This window comes from Bombina bombina, chromosome 2, assembly GCF_027579735.1.
Source record: "Bombina bombina isolate aBomBom1 chromosome 2, aBomBom1.pri, whole genome shotgun sequence".
Classification (NCBI taxonomy): domain Eukaryota; kingdom Metazoa; phylum Chordata; class Amphibia; order Anura; family Bombinatoridae; genus Bombina; species Bombina bombina.
Window position 1 is genome coordinate 190219908 of NC_069500.1, and position 20864 is coordinate 190240771.

Below are 20864 nucleotides of genomic sequence, written 5' to 3' on the forward strand. Positions count from 1 at the left end.
TAATTTTTTAATGTATCCATGTAAAAGAAACAAGTGTACATTGTAGTATCAAAGCTAAGAAGCCAGCTGAAAATCCTACGCGTTTCATGCCCAATATGGCTTTTCATTAGGGATAATTAGCCTTCTTCTGATAACTTTAAATAACCAGAATTAACCACTCAATCTCCATTAGGTTAACCCTCCATAAATTTTTACTATTCGTTCAGATTATTATAAGAAAGTTCAATAAGAACATTATTAGTCAAAAAGTAAAATGTACTGAGTTCCAAACAATCCTTAAAGGGATACTAACCCCTCATTTTTTCTTTCATGATTCAGATAGAGCATGCAATTTTAAGCAACTTTCTAATTTACTCCTATTATCAATTTTTCTTTGTTCTCATGTTATCTTGATTTGTAAAAGCAGTAATAAAAGGTTAGGAGCCGGCCCATTTTTTAGTTCAGCACCTTGGTAGAGCTGCTGATTGGTTTGCTACATTTAGCCACAAATCAGCAAGTGCTACCCATGTGCTGAACAAAAAATGGTCTGACTCTAAAGCTTACAGTACTGCTTTTTCAAATCAAGATAGCATGAGAACAAAGAAAAATTGATAATAGGAGTAAATTAGAAAGGTGCTTAAAATCTCATGCTCTATCTGAATCATGAAATAAAAAAAATGGGTTTAGTATCCCTTTAACATATTCTACCATCAATCACATTCTTTGTAAAACATGATTAAAATAATGATTTCAAACTACTGAAACAAAGCCAATATTTCAAAAGGGGGTTAATTGCCTTCATTGTAAGTACACAATTTCTAATTATATATATATATATATATATATATATATATATATATATATATATATATATATATATATATATATATATATATATATATATATATTGGAAAAGGAGAAATAACATAAGAGTGATTGGGGAAAACAAAAAACAAGATTTTGTAACAGTGAAATTGGTGTGCAAAAAAGTTAAATGGGCAAAGTGAGAAAAAAATTAGACATTTTAATGTTTATAATGTGTAACTGGTTGTGTGAAAATCAATAGGTGTGTGAAAAATGTGTGGTCCGTCTGTGAAAAGTAAGGGGTGTGTTGTAGTCAAAGGGCGAGGAGGGATTGTGTGTATGTGAAACTGCAAAGTTGTGTAACTAGATATGTGCAAAATGAAAGGTGTGTGAAAAATATTGTGAGGGCTATTAATGAAGAGTGTGATAAGAGCGTCAATAACATCACTCTGTCTATGAGCACAACTGTTGCTTGACGTTTTTCTGCAAAAATAATATCCTGGTAACACAAGTATCAAGTTTGAGTAAATTCCCTAAACATAAATTCACAAGCAAAGTAGCAGGTGCATGTTATTAATTTAACGGAATAAATGCATTTGCGTTTGCGGTAACAGTTTACTAATATCAGGTAAAAAAAACACACAAATAAAACCTAAAATTCCCTTACTAGATATTTTAACAATTGATAAACGATCATGCAATCCACAAATCCCTTAAACGTAGCAATCCGTTAATGTGTTAACATGGAGACTATAAATCATAACTTCTTGTGTTTTGTTTGGCATTTGTTACCTGCCAGCAGTAATATGAACTACAATCGTCAGTTCCAAAGTAACTTGACTTTTTGTTTCCCTCCCTCTTCTTTCAGTTCCACCGTTTCCTCTATGCATCAAGCCCCATCGACTTCCTGGAAACTAATGCAGTGTTAGAAGCTACAGCTCCCATATTTAATAAGGGAACTATGTACAGAACTTCAAATTATTTGCTGTTATTAAAACCAACAATAGTATTCAATATTACCTACAAAGTACCCCTAATCTGCGATATGAAAGAGTATCCCCCACCCCGAGTCTTTCTAAATTATTTTCTCTTTCACACATTATTTTACTGTAAAAATGCTTTGGGTCAATCCAGGACTGTGAACTATAGAGCTGCGTACTGTCTAGGTCCCCAGGGATAGAAAGAGGAGTGAGATTTGGGGGAGGTGGGTAAGAAATATAACGTCCCTTTCCAGAGGCAGCGGGTTTATTGTGATTCTACAAATTCACTGTCAAATACCGTCATTACATTGTTGCAAACATTTATACTTTAAATTAAAAAGCACTTGAAGTTGCTTTGCAGCAACCTATCTCCAGAGCTCTCAGCTATGGGAAAGCTACTAGACTGGGGAACTTATAGTTGTAGCTTGAAACATTGGGCGGGGTTTCCCCGATTGTTGTCAGAACTCCAACGCACGCCTTCTTCCAGTGTGGTGACGTCACATGGCGAAGATGGCGGTCGTTTAAGCTGAGCAGTTGGTTGCTGTGATCTGTAGTCTGTTTATTTACATCCGGGTCTTTCAGTAGAGGGATAGGCGCAGAGTCGCGGGTGTGTGAGCAGGGAATACGGCTCCGCGTGAACACTTTTTTATTCTCTCTGCCCTGCTTGGTGTGTTGGTATACCTGACAGATATTCATGTCTGATAATCAGAGCTGGAACTCTTCGGGTTCAGAGGAAGACCTGGAGACCGAGTCAGGGCCACCAGTGGAGCTGTGCGGGGTCCTGTCTAAGGTAATTATATTGGTAACCGGACACCTGTCAGCTGGGTTGTCTTGTAGACTCGATGACTTGGAAGCTGATTCATTCCTTGGATCACTGATTGCGATCTGTACTTTGACATTAAATGTCATTATCACAGTATTTACTAAACGTGTTTTCTTAGTCACACTGATAATCCGCACTATATGTAGATGACATTTGCAAAATATTAATCAGTGCAAAGTGCAGATTTCAAAGAAAAAAGAAAACTTGAAACTATCGTGTTTTTTTCTAATAAAGAAAACTTATGTTATTAAAAGGAAAGATCAGTGGACTTGGATTAAAGATCGAAAGGAGTGTATTAATTGCACAACCCTTGAGCAGTATTTCACAAATTAATGTGACACCCCAAAGGGCTTGTATTGTAAAATATATAAAACAATAGTTACAAGTATATTTTTGTAATTGCTGGAAACTTATATATTATTATTATTATTTATTTATAAAGTGCCAGCAGGTTACGCAGCGCTATACAAAGAATAAATAACATTACAGGGATACAGTAATACACAAACAAGTACAGTAGGGGTAAATGACAGTTGTAGGTGCAATAATTGAGTTATACAAAAGTAGAGGAATGCCCTGCCCTTGAGCACAATCAGTAGTAGTTGACTTAAAGGGACAGTCAAATCCAAAAAAACTTTCATGTTTCAAATAGGGCATGTCATTTTCAACAATTTTTCAATTTACTTTTATTACCAAATTTGCTTTGTTCTCTTGGTATTCTTAGTTGAAAGCTAAACCTAGGAGGTTCATATGCTAATTTCTTAGACCTTGAAGGCTGCCTCTAATCTAAATGCATTTTGATAGTTTTTCACCACTAGAGGGCATTAGTTCACGTTTTTCATATAGATAACATTGAGCTCATGCATGTGAATTTACCATAGAGACAGCTCTGATTGGCTAAAATGCAGGTCTGTCAGAAGAACTGAAATAAGGGGGCAGTCTGCTGAGGCTTAGATACAAAGTAATTACAGAGGTAAAACGTGTATAATTATAACTGTGCTGGTTATGCAAAATTTAGGAATTGGTAATTAAGGGATTATCTATCTTTTAAGACAACAAAAATTCTAGTGTTGACTGTCCCTTTAAAACACAAAGTGGCTTACAGGAGAGGGAATGGACACAAAAGTTAAGGGAGTAGGACAATAAGTCTGATATAAGCAAAGTGAACTGAGAGTGAGTGATAACATAGGGAGAGGAAAAAAAAGCAATATGTATACCAAACAAAATGTTAATGTAGCGTAGTCATTTGTGCGTGTCTTCATTCAGATTGAGAATTACTGTAGAAAATAACAAAAGTGCTGAATATTTATTAATTTATAGGGAAATAACCCCTCCAAAAAACACAAAAACATAGTTCCAAAATATAATTGAATAGTTTTTATGTATTTTAAAATTGTTACTTTAAAAATGTCTGTTTATTTTAATATTTTTATCTCATTTTCAGAAAATTGCTCTTTTAATGAATCATAAAACACTACGTAAATGCCACATAGAATGATGCATTCAAATAAAGATTAGTTCGAGAATAACATGTAAATGTATTTTTTTTTATGTTTAAATATTGACAAAATAAGTGTAAGTTTTAGTGTCTGTGGCTGCCTTCGACAAACGCAGAGACCCAGCGGCAGTGAATCCCCTGAGTGATGGCGTGGCGCTGGGAAGATGTCACTGTTTAGGGGGCTTCATGAAAACGCCCCCGAGCCACGTCATAGAGAGCTGAGATGCTGGCTTGGCTAGTCCCAATGTTACCAGCACGCTGGAAACGCTGGGACTAACGTCATCCCAGTTTTCGGCGAATGTCAAGCACCACGCTTGGAAGCGTTCCCAGAATACTCCAAGCGAGTGCTGGGCTCGCTGGAGGTGTTTGCCGAACGCGGGCTATAAAACAATGGGAGATGCCATGTTGTAACTTAGGTTACCATCTCTGTTGTGGCCAATTAGAGACAGTTAAAAATAGGTCAGTAGAGTGTGTAGCCAATGGCTGTTTGGAATATGTGTTCTGAAGCTCACAATTTCAGAATGGTATTACAGGAAAAGGGGGAAAAAGAAATTATTTAAGTATATTGCAGAGGTTTTTTTTTATATTACCATCTCAATATAGTGTTCCTTTAAAGGAATACTAACTTTTTCAATTTTCATTTAAAACGGACCTCACATTTCCAAACACAAATCTAAACAATATAAAAGTGACCTACTTTTATCCATAAATGAAGCTGCATAACGCCATAAAATATATTTTTAATATTTGCTGGTGATGTCACGTAATCCAGCCCTCCGATATGGGCAGTACATGTCCCAAACTATTAGCCAATCAGATACTTAGTTTTTGCATATAATTATAATGTTTTGTCGTAATATTGCGCATGCGCACTTAAATTCTTTCGCTTGCGCATGCGTACTTGGTCCGGATGAATTGAACTTACACCCAAAGTACTAGCGGGTCTACCGCATCCACAACCAAAATGAATACAGTGATGTATTCAGTGACGTTCCGCTAACTTGCGCATGCGCAGATCAGAAAAAAGTCGCCATCTTCCAACCACGGTTGTCAGTCTGGATTTGACAACGCTGTCAGATACAGAGTGAGTGGGTTTGGAAATGGTTAAAAATTTGGTGATAATTTAATTTTCTTTTAAACTGTACTTTTTAGAAGCATGAAGTGCATTATAAATGTGTTTATTATAGTACTTTCTTTTGATCCATGCTTAGTTTTTTTTGTGACTACAGAGTCCCTTTAAGGGTTATTGCAATTTTTTCCTTTTCTATCTTACTTTTTTTTTTTTTTTAAATGTACTGCGTTGGCCATTCAGGAAATGCATGTTAAATTTCATTCATTTGTTGGTTTGTAGATGCCCTTGTGAGCACAAAGATGTACAGTAAATTATATTAAACTTAAAGTGCAAAAATGAAATGCTCCAGTTCATTAGAGGTGGTCAATTTTAGCTTTAGTGACCCTTCAAGACTTTGTGCGTAACCCCTACAAACAGGTTAAACACACACAAACACACAGTTAAAGTACTGCTTGGGTTCAGCAGAGAATGGCTGGTCCCAAGTGGAAAGGCCAGTGACCCAATAAGTAGCACAAATAGCACTCCCGAGTCATGTGACTGCCACTAATGATTTGGTCACCAGCCTTTTCTGCTCGGGACCAGCAGTTCTTTGGGGCTTTCAAACTGTCCTTTAACTACTGTATGTGTCTAACAGTTTTGATAGTGCTAAATGTACATGCTTTATACATTAGTAAAGTAATGGCCCTCTAAAAATCATACATTACTAATGCAGATCTTATTTTGCAATTTGGTCTCTATCTTTAATCATTGCAAAATACTGTATTAACTAGAAACATTGTCATGTAGTGTTTTCATTCCTTCATAAAGCAATACTTCTCTCTTATTAACAAGCTAAGATCAGTGTTTCTACATATATCTGCTAATAGGGTATGAAAGGGCTGCTGTGGTTCTGGAGCCAATGATAGATTTATTATTAGCTCATATAGGTAAATGCCTTGGCACTTTATAAAAACACACATTTTGACGGCAAAGAAGAGCCAGAGCGCACATGGAGTCTGCTCGTACTTCTTTCTGACGCATAAGGCTTAAAGGATCATTAAATTGTTGTGGCACGCGTTATTGATAAAGTGAATCATACGGGTGCTGAAATGAAAGTGCTTACAAGAAACCTCTAAAACTGAATTGTTTTAATTTTATGTTTCAAGTAATGTTTTTGTTTTTTTTTAATAATCATTTTGAAAATATTTTAGTGCTACCAATAGCAATAACCCTTCACATGTAATAACATGGCTGTGTATACAATGAATCTATGCTAGTCCAATGATGAATCTTAATGAATAAGAGTTTTTGGTGCAGCTTTTACTTCATGGCTGGTATTTTCTTCATATAGGTGGCGAGAGTCCACGATTTGTTACACATGGGATATACAGTCCTATCAGGAGGAGGCGAAGTTTCCCAAACCTCAAAGCCTATAAATACTCCACCCACCTCACTCATATCTCAGGTTAAACTTTGCCTCCTTTGGTGGTGGGTGGTTAAAGTATGATGTGCTTCAGTGTATATTAAAGTCCGTTTTGTTTTTTCTCAGAGTGCTGTGTTTTTCCCGTGGGAATAAGGAGAGTATTGCCTAAGGATATCAAGTTTCTACCTGTGTATATACCTTAATGTGGCTTTTCTGTTAATCGGTCGCAGAGATTCATCTCCTGTCTATATTCCTATGGTTTCAAATGCTCCTTCTCTTTCAGTTTGACAGATGGATGTAGATGGCGTACCATTGGCAATGAAGAAATTTATTGCTGCTTCAATTGAGAAGGCTCTGACTGATATTCCGCCTTCAAATAAGTGTAAGATCAGCCTAGAGCTGCAACAACTAATCGGCATAATCTATAATCGATTATGAAAATAGTTGTTAACGAATCTCATAATCGATTAGTTGGTTTGCAATAAGTTGATCTGTGCACAGCACCAGCTGCTTCACTCCAATCGGCTCCTGCACATGGTATTGTGTTTTATGGTTATGCCCTTAGCCTAATGGACATCTACAGACATTTTACTTTTCACTTTTTCAGGACAGTATAAGTTTCTTTTTAAGTTTACAACTACTCCTGTCTTATGTGCAGAAAAAGAGAGAGAGAGAAGGCAGTCTTGCTGATAAAAAGTTCCTTTATTGCAACATCAAAGTTAAAAAATCCATGCAGATTCAAAGTGAAAAGAGAGGGTGAAAGCACTAGACGGTTGACATGTTTCGCAACCCAGAAATAAAATAGGAGTCCTCATTTGGATTTGTTTATATTAAATCAGGTGATTTGGGACTATGCTTTACACGATATACTGCTGAGCTTGTTATTTACACCTAGCCCTAGATTGATGGCATGTTATATGAATAGATGTCACTATTACCTGTTTACACAATTTTTAGTGGATCGCTTGCTGTTGCAGATTATTTGTTCTCTATAGATAAATGTGTAAGGCTGTGTCCTTTTACTGATATATAGGGACCGATTTACTAACTGTCGGACGGACATGATCCGATGTAACGATCATGTCTGCCCGACATCGCTGAATGCCGACAGCATATGGACACGTTGACATTTTTACATTTCAATGCAAAGTTTTTGAAATATTGAATTAAAGAATGTTATAAACAGTTGTAGTCTACCTCTTATTATTAGACCAACAGTTGTGTTAATGTAAAGTTTTAGTCTGAAGTTTATATTTATAACTCAGTATTTGGATATTGCTTTAAATACAGGAACAAATTATTTATTTTTTATCCGATTAATCGAAAAAATAATTGGCCGATTAATAGATTATGAAAATAATCGTTAGTTGCAGCCCTAGATCAGCCCACGTTTTACCTTCATCTAGTAAAGTATTTACTGATCATATCTTCTCATGATGATGAATCCTTTGATACTGAAGCTCCCTCATCTGATACTGCACCAGATATATCTTCTTTTTTGTTTAAAATTGAGCATATTCGTTTAGGAATTGAAGAAGCAAGACTTCTGAGGATATTCCTTGTAACAATTTAAATTCCTTTTTTCAGTTTAACATTGTTATTCCAGAGATTTTTCATGTTCCTAACGCAGTCTCTAATATATCTAAGGAATGGTCTAAACCTGGTGGTACTTTTAACCCTTCATCTAGGTTTAAAAAATTGTATCCTTTACCTGTTGCCAATTTGGAGCTATGGGAAACTATCCCTAAAGTAGATGGGGCTATTTCTTCTCTAGCTAAACGTACTACGATTCCTTTAGAGGATAGTGCTACTTTAGATAGAAAACTTGAATCTTTTTTTTGAGAAAAGCTTATTTACATACTGGCTATGTTCTTAGACCAGCTATATCTATTGCTGATGTAGCCGCCGTCGCCTCTACTTTTTGGCTCTCTAATCTTGCTCAGCAATTTTTCTTCAGACCCTGAATGTTGTAATGTTCTACATTTACTACAAAAGACAAATATCTTTATTTGCGATGCAATATTTGACATTATTAAGATCAATATTAAAACTGTCATTAGCTGTTCTTTCAAGAAGAGCTTTATGGCTTAAATCTTGGAATATTGATATGGTTTCTAAAATGAGATTATGATCTTTCTTTTCAGGGTAAGAATCTATTTGGTTCACAATTAGATTAAATTATTTCTTCCATTACTGGAGTAGTCAGTTTTCTGCCACAAGATTATAATTCTAAATGGAAATTCAAGGCTCCAAAATCGTTTTCGTTCTTTTTGAAACAAAGATCAAAAGCCTCCCCCCTCCTAAAGCCCATGGCTCTACCTGGAGACTTTCTTCCAATTGGAATAAATCTAAACAATTCAAAAAACCTAATCCTTGTCCATAAAACAGCATGAAGGTGCGGTCCCCAACCCAGTTCTTCTGGTAGGGGGCAGATTAAAACTTTTTCAGAGAAATTGGTCAGAATCTGTCCAAAATCCCTGGTTTCAGAATATTATCTCGCAGGGATATTGAATAGGTTTCAAAATCAAACCCCCAAGGGGACGGTTTTATCTAACTCATGTTCCAAAACATCCGGTAAAAGCTCAGACTTTTCTAACATGTCTCAAATTTAGAACTTATGGGAGTGATTGTTCCCGTACAGGGACAAGGAAAGAGTTTTTACTCTATTCTATTCATTGTACCAAAGAAGGAGAATTCCTTCAGACAAATATTGGCTCTGAGAACACTAAATAGATTTGTGAGATTTCCAACTTTTAAGATGGAAACTATAAGGACTATTCTGCCTTTTGTTCAGCAAGGTCATTATATGTCCACTATAGACTTACAGGATGCTTATCTTCACATCCCTATTCACCCAGATAATTTTTAATTTCTGTGATTCTCTTTTCTAGAAAAGCATTTTCAGTTCGTTGCTCTTCTGTTTGGCCTAGCAACAGCACCAAGGATATTTTCAAAGGTTCTCGGTGCCCTTCTATCTGTAATCAGAGAACAGGGTATTGCAGTGTTTCATTGTTTGGACGATATCTTGGTTCTAGCTCAATCTTTTCATTTAGCAAAATCTCACACTAATCAACTGTTGCTGTTGTTGTTGTTGTTGTTGTTGTTGTTTCTTCCAAATCATGGTTGGAGGATCAATTTTCTAAAGAGTTTCTTGATTCCTCAGACAAAGGTCACTTATTTGGGTTTCCAAATAGACTGTGTCCATGACTGTTTCTCAAACAGAAAAGAGAAAAAAATAATTTCAGCTTGTCTGAACCTTCAGTCTCTATCATACCCTTCAGTGGCTATGTGTATGAAGGTTTTAGGCCTTATGATTGCAGCATTGGATGCAATCCCCTTTGCTCGTTTTCATATGAGGTCTCTTCAACTTTGCATACTGCACCAATGGTGCAAGGATTATACTCTAATATCACAACTGATATTCTTAGATCACAACACTCGTTTTACTCTGACATGGCGGCTACACCACTGATTTCTTCACAAGGCTTCCTTTATTCGTCCTACCTGGTCTGTGATCACAACAGATGCAAGTCTTACAGGTTGGGGAGCAGTATGGGGGTCCCTGACTACACAAGGAGTCTTGAATGTTCAGGAAACAAAAATTCCGAACAATATTTTAGAACTCCGTCCTCTTTACAAAGCCCTTCAAGCTTGGGATCTTTTAGAGAACAAACCTTATCATCTTTTTCAGACAGACAATATCACAACAGTGGCATCTGTCAATCATCAAGGGGAGACTCAAAGTTGCCTAGCCATGAAACAAGTATCTCAGATACTTTCTTGGGCAGAAACCAATTCCTGTCTCATCACTGGGAGGGAGGCAGATTATCTCAGCCGTCAATCACTACACCCGGGAGAATGGTCCCTTCACCAGAATGTATTCTTACTAATTGTTCAAATCTGGGGTCTCCCTCAAAAAAAAAATCTCATGGCCTCTCGTTTGAACAAGAAACTTCCCAGATACCTTGCAAGGTCACGTGATCCTCGGGCAGAAATGATGGATGCTCTAGCAGTCCCTTGGTCATTCCAATATGCTTATATATTTTCTCCACTAGTTCTGCTGTCCAGAGTGATTTTAAAAATCAAAATGGAACAATCATCTGTAATTCTGATAGCCCCTGCGTGGCATCTCAGGATTTGGTATGTAGATCTAGTTTGGATGTCCAGCTACCTGCCATGGCATCTTCCTCTAAGACCAGAACTTTTGTCTCAATGTCCCTTCTTTCATCCAGATCTAAAATCTCTGAACTTAATGGTGTGGAAATTGAACGCCTAGTTCTCAGTCACAGAGGTTTTTCAGACTCTGTAATTAATACTATGATTCAAGCAAGAACCTGTATCCAGGAAACAATTATTATAAGGTTTGGAAAATTTATATTTCCTGGTGTTCCAATCATAATTTTTCTTGTCATTCATTTAGAATTCCTAGAATTCTTCAGTTTCTTCAAGATGGTTTATATAAAAATGTATCTGCCAGTACCTTGAAAGGACAAATATCTGCACTTTCTGTAATGTTTCACCGAAAGATTGCTCATCTTCCAGATACTCACTGTTTTTGTTCATGCTTTGTCCAGAATAAAGCCTGTTATTAACCCTTTAGGGACACAGCTTTCAGTTTGCTCAATTGTTTTATGACGGAAAAATTCTGTCATATGTCCTTAAGAGGTTAAGTCTATTTCTCCTCCATGGATAGTTTTGCAGACTTTACAGGCTCCTCCTTTGAGCCTATTCATTCTGTAGATATTGTAAGTGTTTTTTTTTTCTTTTGGCTATCTCTTCTGCTAGAAGAGTTTCTGAATTATCTGTCCTCTCTTGTGAGTCTCCTTATCTGATTTTTCATCAAGATAAAGCAGTTTTGCTGACTACTTTTAAAATGTTTGCCAAAGGTTGTTAATTATAACAACATTAACAGGGAAATTGTTGTTCCTTCTTTATGTCCTAATCCTAAGAATGATGCTGAAAGACTTTACATTCTTTGTATGTTGTCAGAGCTTTGACATTTTATGTTGATGCCACTAAAGATTTAAGAAAGACTTCCAGTTAATTTTTTCTGGTTCACAAAAGGGTCAGAAAGCTTCTGCTATTTCCTTAGCCTCCTGGTTAAAACTTCTGATTCACAAAACTTATTTGCAAGCGGGTCAGTCTCCGCCTCAAAGAATTACAGCTCATTCTACAAGATCAGTTGCCACATCTTGGGCTTTCAAGAATGAGGCTTCAGTTGATCAAATCTGCGGTCTTCTTTGCATACTTTTACCAAATGTTACCATTTTGATGTTTTTGCCTCTTCAGAAGCAGCTTTTGGTAGAAAGGTTCTTCAGGCAGTAGTCCCTCTTTGATTTTATTGCCTATAATTTTTTTACATTTTTTTGTTATTAAAAGACATTGATTTTGGATATAATTTTTCAGCAAAAAAAAAAAAAAAAGCTGTTTATATTTTAGCCCTCCCTTTTTTTATTTTGTTACTTGTGGACTTCCACATCTTGGGTATTTATATCCCATGTCTAACAAACCGTGGACTCTAGCCACCTATATGAAAGAAAACATAATTTATGTAAGAACTTACCTAATTCATTTCTTTCATGGTGGTGAGAGTCCACGAGGTATCCCTTTTTTTTTACCGGTTGTGTTTTTTTTTTGTGTTTTTTTTTTTTTACACCTCACTTCTTGGCTATAAATTTAAACTGAGAGATGAGTGAGGTGGGTTGGGGTATTTATAGACTTTGAGGTTTGGGAATGTATATCCTATGTGTAACAAATCATGGACTCCCTGCCACCATGAAATAAATTAATTTATCAGGTAAGTTCTAACATAAATTTATGTTTTTACCACCGTCACAAGGAAAGTATGAATTAAGTAGGTGAAAAAAAGTGCAGTTCAGGTGTAAATTTAATCTAAAGACACGCAATTAAAAAAACACTGACTGATTGTACGTCAATCTACAAAATATCAGTCTCATTAACATGGTTCTTTATTCTGCACAGTCTGGTCCCCTCCATACATACAGCCACTCCGCTTTCGATAGAGATTCTTAGTTCCCAGTGAATCAGTTCCGCTACACATGCAGTTATGGAAGCCCGCACAGGACTGAAGATCTCAACGTGTTTCGTCTTTCAACGGACAGACTTTCTTATGAGGAAATGTACTCAATATTCCAGGATTGCTCCACTTATATAGCCACCAACCTTCTTTAATACATTATGGAAAATATACAAGTCATATTTTAAGAATTTTTTTTTTTTTTTTAGAAATCCAAGTAAAATAAAAAATTTTTTATAAAAAAATAATATATAGATATAGAGAGAGATATATATTAGAAAGTTGTTTAAAAATGCATGCTCTATCTGAATTATAAAAGAAACATTTTGGGTTTCATATCTCTTTAACCCCTTCCTGCCGTAAGGATATTCCATGCCGTCCTATCTGCACTGGGTTTTAGCGCCGTTTAGGACGGCATAGAACGTCCTAGCTGTTTGGCTGTCCTAAAGCCAAAGCTGCTTGTTAAATGGGATCGGGGGCTGTAGGGCGTGCCTAGCATCATAGGCAGTATCCCCAGGCCTGGTCCCATTATTGAAAGAACGCGTTCACATCCTGGGATTTTTACTTATTTGTTTACATCGGAACAATAAGTCCGGTCAGAAAGGGGTTAAAGGTTTTGACTATTATTATTGTTATTATTTATTATTATTATTATTATTATTATTATTATTATTAAGCCCCAACAGGTTCTTGAATGAAGAACCAGCTACAAACTTTAGAAATGAAGCAATGATGTTTGTCAACAGGTAGAAGTGGCTCCTCCAGATCTATACAATTTTAGTAGCTCTCCTTTGAACAGATCTAGTTTATTTATATCCTGGATAAAACCAGAAGAGTTCATGATATTCAAGCCTAGACCTAACTGGTTAATATTGTGTCATAACAACCTCATCGTTTCTGCTGCTAATACCCTTTTATTTACTTATCTTCTGTTCAATTATATTTTTCACAAGCCATCAGATCTCGCTTAACGCACTTAGTTTAGTTAATTGGAGATGTAATGGCACTTATCACTGATTAAAGGGATATGAAACCCCCACATTTTCTATTGTGATTCAAACAGAGCATACAATAAATAAAAAAATAAAAAAGTTTCCAGTTTCCAAATTTGCTTTGTTCTCATGGTATTCTTTGTTGAAGAGATATCTAGGTAGGTGCTTTGAATACTGCATGCCAGGAATAGTGCTGCCGTCTAGTGTTCTTGCAAATGGATAACATTCTTGCAAAACTGCTGCCTTATAGTGGTCCAGAAACATGCGCGCTCCTGAACCTTTTTTTCAACAAAAGATTACAAGAGAATGAAAAAAATACTAGAAATAAATATGAAGGTTGTTTAAAATTATGCATGGTCTATCTTAATCATTAAATACATAATTTGGGTTTTATATCCTTTTAACATGAGAAAACATTCAGCTACTGGACTCTGAAATACACAACTAGTAATTCTCCCCTTTATTCGATAACAGACCCACTTCCATCTCCTAAATTTCTTGTTTTGAATTTGATATTTTCATGTCCTGTTTTAAAATGATATTGCTACAGCTTATCTCCCTAGTTAAAGTGAAAGTCAACCCTAGCGTGTGTGAAACACTAGGATTGACTATTGAAACAAATAAAGGGGACTTTCATTCATTAAGTATAACATACTTCATGCATAAAGCTCCTTTACTTGTTTCAAGTGATCGCTGCTCTGAGCTACTAAGGCAGCCCACAGCAGATCACTGTTTTGCTAAGAGGTGACGTTTTCACCTCTTAGCCAATAGCCGTGCGGTAAATCCAGCTTGTCTCCCTGTGGCGCCAAATTTGACGCATGCTATTTGCTAAGAGGTGAAAACTTCACCTCTTGGCAATACAGCGATCTGCTGTGGGCTGCCTTAGCAACTCAGAGCAGCGATCGCTTGAAACAAATAAAGGAGCTTTCTGCATGAAGTATCTTATACTTCGTGAATGAAAGTCCCCTTTATTTGTTTCAATAGTCAATCCTAGCGTTTCACAAATGCCAGGGTTGACTTTCACTTTAAAACACATACTGTAATCTCTTTGGGAAGTTGAATATAACATAAAATGCATTGTTAGTCTACATGATGACTCTTAGGCGGCTAGGCCCGAGGTAAGACAGACTTGCACAAGTTTAGTTTGTATATAGCAGTGGGGATAAGTTTCCTGCATGTTACTGCTGTATGTCTTTTATAAGTATTTACTACATTCCAACATTTTAAAAGAGATAGACAAGTAAAAAATTAAATGGGCATGGGTACATTTAAATTTTATATAGAAGCATTTTTGTAATAAACTTCCGTTACCAAAAATGCTTTTAGTAAAAGTGATTACTGTTTTTAAGTGGCATACGCACATATCCTGTGAGGGCCGTGCACCAGTATTCAAACACCATGCCTGCTCAGAGAGTCAGTGGTGGCTTGTATGACACAGAGGAAATACACACCACCGCCAGCTCTTTGAGCAGGCATGGTGTTTGAATTCTGGTGCACGGGCCCTCATAGCATATGTGCGTATGCTGCAGAAAAACAGTAACTTTTACTAGAAGCATTTTTGTTAATGGTAGTATATTGCAAAAATGCTTCTCTTTTAAATTGAAATGCACCCATGCAAATTTCAATTTTGACTTTTCTGTCCCTTTAAATGTACAGTGAATCCTCAATGTTTCTCCAATTTAATTTGTTCCCAGTGATCCATTTACCTTCTGGAGTGTAATAAAAAGTTTACAAATAACGCCTTAGCCTTTTATTTCTGCATTTAAAATAGCTGATTTTGCCTGTGGTATCACTATCCTATAGTGAAACGTTTTAAATATTGGCTATAGAAAAGCTGCGTAAAGACAGCAGAAGAAAGTACACTCTCATTGGTGGTTAGGAGACATAAACAATAAAATGTTAATTTTGAATTCTCTCTAAGTATTGGGTTTTGATATACATACGGAGATAATCTAAAGAAGCCTGTGTGTATACAGAAAGGGATAAAATAAGCCGTTTTTTCCTGCAAGCTCAACCCATTTTAATGGATTGTGGTCTCAAAGAACCAAACCAGCTTTTTCATATACAAAATAAACAAAAACAAGCTTTTCATATACATTTTATACCCTGCAGATTGTATAACAAGTCATTGAAAACATATTATGGGGAAAACAATTTTACAGTACACTATTTTGGTTTAACACGGCCCGGTGGAACTTTTAAACTCTTTTTTTCCTGGGGGTGTTGTATTGATCCATGAAAAGATCTCTTGGTTTGATAACAAGCAGTTTGGGGGAAGGGGAGATAAATACACACCCACCCTTTCATACAGATGGAAGTAATTAGATGTACTAATAACTTTCTTAGGAATTTGTCAAACCCACCGGGTGTGTCTGTGTAATGAACTCATGCTGTACCAAAAGTGTATCCTATCTTTTGCTGAATAATATTGTGATATAAAATTAGAGCATTATCTAAATGTGTAAATATTATTATTACGTAATCTATGTCCAAGCCTCATATAGGGTTGACATACTGTATAAGACTTAGGAGCCATCTGAAATATGTGAGCCAGTTACACTATTTGTAGACGAATGGGATGGATTTAAAGGGACAGTACACTGTAAACTTGTTTTTATATTAATGTATTTTCAATGATTTGTTATACCAGCTGCAGAATATAAAATGTATGAGAAATTGCACTTTCAGGTTTATTTGTGTATATGAAGTAGCTGGTTTTGTACTTTTAACCCACAGCCTATTACAATGGGTTGAGCTTCAGGTAATATCAGATCTCATTATATTATAACTTTATGTACACACACTTGCTTCCTTATCTTATATTTGTCTAGAAAACCAAAGCTCAATACTTAGAGAGAACAATGGAAAATTATCATTTTATTACTTAACTATCATGCCTCCCACTGAGAGTGTAATATCTTCTGCTGGCTGTGTTTACTTAGGCTTGTCAATAGACTATACTCCAGTATAGATTTGGATACCACAGGCTAAATTAGCTATTTCAAATGCCAAAATAGGAGTAAAGGAGCTACTTGTAAACAATTTAAAACACTCCAGCAGGTTAAGTGAATCATTGGGAACAATTTATAGGGGAGACATTGTTTGGGTGAACTGTCCCTTTAATATATAGCATATGTATCATGATACAAATAGGAGATAAAATAAGTCTTAGGAGCTTGGTTTGTCTGTCTACTGGTTGCTTCAAATAAGTGAACTATGTAGTAGTGTATAATTATACATGTAAATTTCCACCTGCTTCATTTTATAATTATAAACAATCCTTATATATTTTAGCAGCGCTATATATTAGACTATGTAAATATTATTAGTGCAGACATCCTTTTTTTTTGTAATCAAAATAGTAAGGATAAATATCCTTAATTTTTTAACCAATTTAATAAATTGTAATAGAATAAGAGAAGATACCTAGGTAAGCTGAAGAGCTGGGAGCTAGCTGCTGATTGGTGGCTGCACATATGTCTCTTGTCATTGGTTTACTGATGTGTTTTGCTAGATCCCAGTAGTGCATTGCTGCTCCTTCAATAAAGCATACTAAGAGAATTAAGCAAAATTGATAACGGAGAATACAATTTTAAACAACTTAACAATTTACTTCTTTCTGAATCATAAGAGTCCATTTAAACTTGCATACATTTATTCTAGGCACATTTCAGTCCCACTATAAGTTTATTCAATGCTTGATAATAAAGTTAAAGGGGCAGTCTACACCAGAATTTTTGTTTATTAACCCCTTAGTGACCACAGCACTTTTCAATTTTCTTACCGTTCAGAACCAGGGCTATTTTTACATTTCTGCGGTGTTTGTGTTTAGCTGTAATTTTCCTCTTACTCATTTACTGTACCCACACATATTATATACCGTTTTAAACATTAAACAGAGTTTCTAAAGATATTATTTTCATCATATCTTATTTACTCTAAATTTTTTTTTATAAAATATGATGAAAAAATGGAAAAAAACACTTTCTATTTCTGACCCCCAAAATCTGTTACACATCTACAACCACCAAAAAACACCCATGCTAAATAGTTTCTAAATTTTATCATGGGTTTAGAAATACCCAATGTTTACATGTTCTTTGCTTTTTTTGCACGTTATAGGGCAATAAGTACAAGTAGCACTTTGTTATTTCCAAACCATTTCCCCCCCCCCCAAAAAAAAAAATTGCGATACAGTAGTTACATTTTAACACTGATATCTGTCAGGAATCCCTGAATATCCCTTGACATGTATATATTTTATTTTAGTAGACAACCCAAAGTATTGATCTAGGTCCATTTTGGTATATTTCATGCCACCATTTCACCGCCAAATGCAATCAAATAAAAAAAAAATCATTAACTTTTTCACAAACTTTAGGTTTCTCACTGCAATTATTCCACAAATGGTTGTAAATGCTTCTATGGGATCCCCTTTGTTCATAAATAGCAGACATTTATGGCTTTGCATTACTTTTTGCTAATTAGAAGGCCGCTAAATGCTGCTGCGCACCACACTTGTATTATGCCCAGCAGTGAACAGGATAATTGGGTAACCCTCCCCCCTCTTCCTATTTGATGCCATAAAAAAAGCCAATTTTTTCTGTAGTGTAGCTGCCCCCCCTCAATACCCTACCCCTCCCAGATACCTTTCCCAACAGTTATTCCACCTCCCTCCTTCCCTCTCTCTCTCCTGCCTTGAAAACTGTGTAGCGTGCGCTCCCCCCCACGCGTGCTCTGCATTGTTGTGCTTAAAAAGTGTATTGCACGATGCCTCAATATTGAGGCATCGCTGCAATACCCTGAAAGCAGCTGGAATCGATCACGATCGCTTCCAGCGCTTGAAACTCCAGAGGACGTCCCAGGCACGTCCTTGGTCCTTAACGACCACTTTTTGTAGGACGTGCCTGGCACGTCCTCGGTTGTTAAAGGGATACTAAACCCAAATTTTTTCTTTCATGATTCAGAGTACGCAGTTTTAACCAACATTCTAATTTTCTACTATTTTTTTCTTCTTCGTTCTCTTGCTATCTTTATTTTAAAAAACAGGAATGTAAAGCATAGGAGCCAGCCCATTTTAGGTTCAGCACCTTGGTGGCTGCAGTTTGCAAACCAATAAGCAAGCATAACCCAGGTTCTGAACCAAAAATGGTCCGCCTCCTAAGCTTTACATTTCTGCTTTTTAAATAAAGATAGCAAGAGTACAAAGAAAAGTTGATAATAGGATTAAATTAGAAAGTTGCTTTAAAATTGCATGCTTTAGCCGAGTCATGAAAGAAACATTTTTGGTTTAGTATCCCTTTTTAAAGCATGGATGGGGAACCTTGGCACTCCTGATGTTTCAGAACTACATTACCCATGATGCTTAGACACTCTGAAGTCCAGTTGAGCATCATGGAAAATGTAGCTCTTAAACATCTAGAGGGCCAAGGTTCCCTATCCCTGCTTTAAAGGGATGGAAAGGTCAAACTGAAATGTGTATGGGTGCTATACAGTTTGAATTATAAACACATTTTTGCATTATACTTCCATTAGCAAAAATGCCTCTAGTAAAAGCTATTACTTTTTTTTTTTCCTACAGCATATCCTGTGAAAGCTTATGCCCCAGTATTCAAACACCACACCTTTTTTAGAGAGCTGGCAGTGGTGTGTATTGCTTCTGAATACGTAATTGGTGTCATACAAGCCACTGCTATTAACCCCTTCCCGCCCTTAGGACGTTCTATGCCATCCTAACTGCACTGGGCTTTAACGCCCTTAGGACGGCATAGAATGTCCTAGCCTTTTGGTTGTACTTAAGCCAAAGGCGCTCCCTGAATGGGATCGCGGGCAGGAGGGTGTGCCTAGCGCCATAGGCACTCCGTCCAGACACAATCCCATTATTGAAATCATGCGATCGCATGAACGATCGCGTGATTTCACTTTTTAAACTTATTTGTTTACATCAGAACTTTCTTCTGATGTAGATAATTTAAGTCTGGATGGGAAGGGGTTAAAAACAGTAATAACGTTTACTAAAAGTTTTTTTTGTTAATGGAAATATATTGCAAAAATGCCTTTTTCAAATGTAAGTATACCAGTGCACATTTCATTTTTGACCTTTCTATCCCTTTAATCCAGGCCTCTGCTGCTTCTGTGTTGATTGCCACTTTCAATATATGATGTGCTATTTTTTTTTTTTAAAAAAAAAGGTTTTATATTTATCATTTACATATTAACCATAAAATATAACACTCTTTAAATATTTTAAGTTGGCAGTAAAGACAAAATGTAAACTTTCATCATTCAGATTCATTGTAAACATCTTTCCAATTTACTTCTATTAGCTTCATTTTCTAAGGATCTTTTGTTGACATTTATATGTAGGCTCAGGAGCAGCAATGCAGTACTGGGAGCTATCTGCTGATTGGTGGCTGCATATACAGTATGTTATTTTTCATTGACTCATCCACTGTGTTCATCTCCCAATAGTGCATTGCTGCTCCTTCAAGAAAGGATATTAAGACCAAAATTTACCATCTTTGCAGATGGACAGGTTCACATGTAGGGAACCTGTCCTGCAATCGCCTCTTGCTATTTTGCATCACATGGCAAAATGTAACATTCCACAAGAGTTTTTTTTTGTGGAATGCTGCCTCTCCTCCCCTCACTCCAAACGAGTGATATTATTGGGTGATCTTGCCACCTCTGAAGAGCAGTTTCAACTTCTTAAATGTGTGGCAGCAGGCTCACTCATTCACACCTGTTCCACATAGCTCAAAAAGCTGCACATGCAGCTTCATAAATCTAGCCCTAAGAGAATGAAGCAGATTTGATAATAGAAGAAAATTCGAAAGTTGTTTTACATTTTATGTGTATGAATCATTAAATAAAAAATTTGGTTTTCATTTCCCTTTTAATCTTAGATACCTTTTTTTATATCCGGGCTTGACAAACCCAGGGAGCTACTGGCTCCTAGCATTTTACACCTGGCTCATATATAATATATATACACACACACACACACACACACACACACACACACACACACACACACACACACGTTATATTCCAACTTACACAAAAGAAATTGATGTTATCTCTGGTAGATTCCGGATGGCTTGTTTGTTTTATAATACTAATTTGCAATTTTATATAGGGCTTGTATCCCTGTGAGACTCAAAGCACTTTACAAATATACCAACATTTAGACATAAAAGTTAGGAGTTTCTGAAGGTCAGATAAGCGGACTGAATGCCTGATGAAAGAGGTGGGTCTTTAGCTTTTTTTTTTAAGTC

The 20864-nt window shown here is 36.2% G+C and overlaps 2 protein-coding genes across 8 annotated transcripts in view; one reads left to right on the forward strand and one right to left on the reverse strand.

Annotated features, from left to right (window-relative positions):
- POLK (DNA polymerase kappa) overlaps positions 1–1811 on the reverse strand; it is a 399961-nt gene extending 398150 nt beyond the window's left edge. For all 4 annotated transcript variants that reach the window (XM_053701396.1, XM_053701394.1, XM_053701393.1 and 1 more), the window contains exon 1: positions 1576–1811. The gene's annotated coding sequence lies outside the window, so the exon portion shown is untranslated. The remainder of the gene's footprint in view (positions 1–1575) is intronic.
- A 451-nt stretch (positions 1812–2262) lies between these two features.
- CERT1 (ceramide transporter 1) overlaps positions 2263–20864 on the forward strand; it is a 341058-nt gene continuing 322456 nt past the window's right edge. For all 4 annotated transcript variants that reach the window (XM_053701397.1, XM_053701398.1, XM_053701399.1 and 1 more), the window contains exon 1: positions 2263–2553. In XM_053701397.1, the coding sequence (XP_053557372.1) occupies positions 2458–2553 (96 nt within the window). In that variant the 5' untranslated portion in view covers positions 2263–2457. The remainder of the gene's footprint in view (positions 2554–20864) is intronic.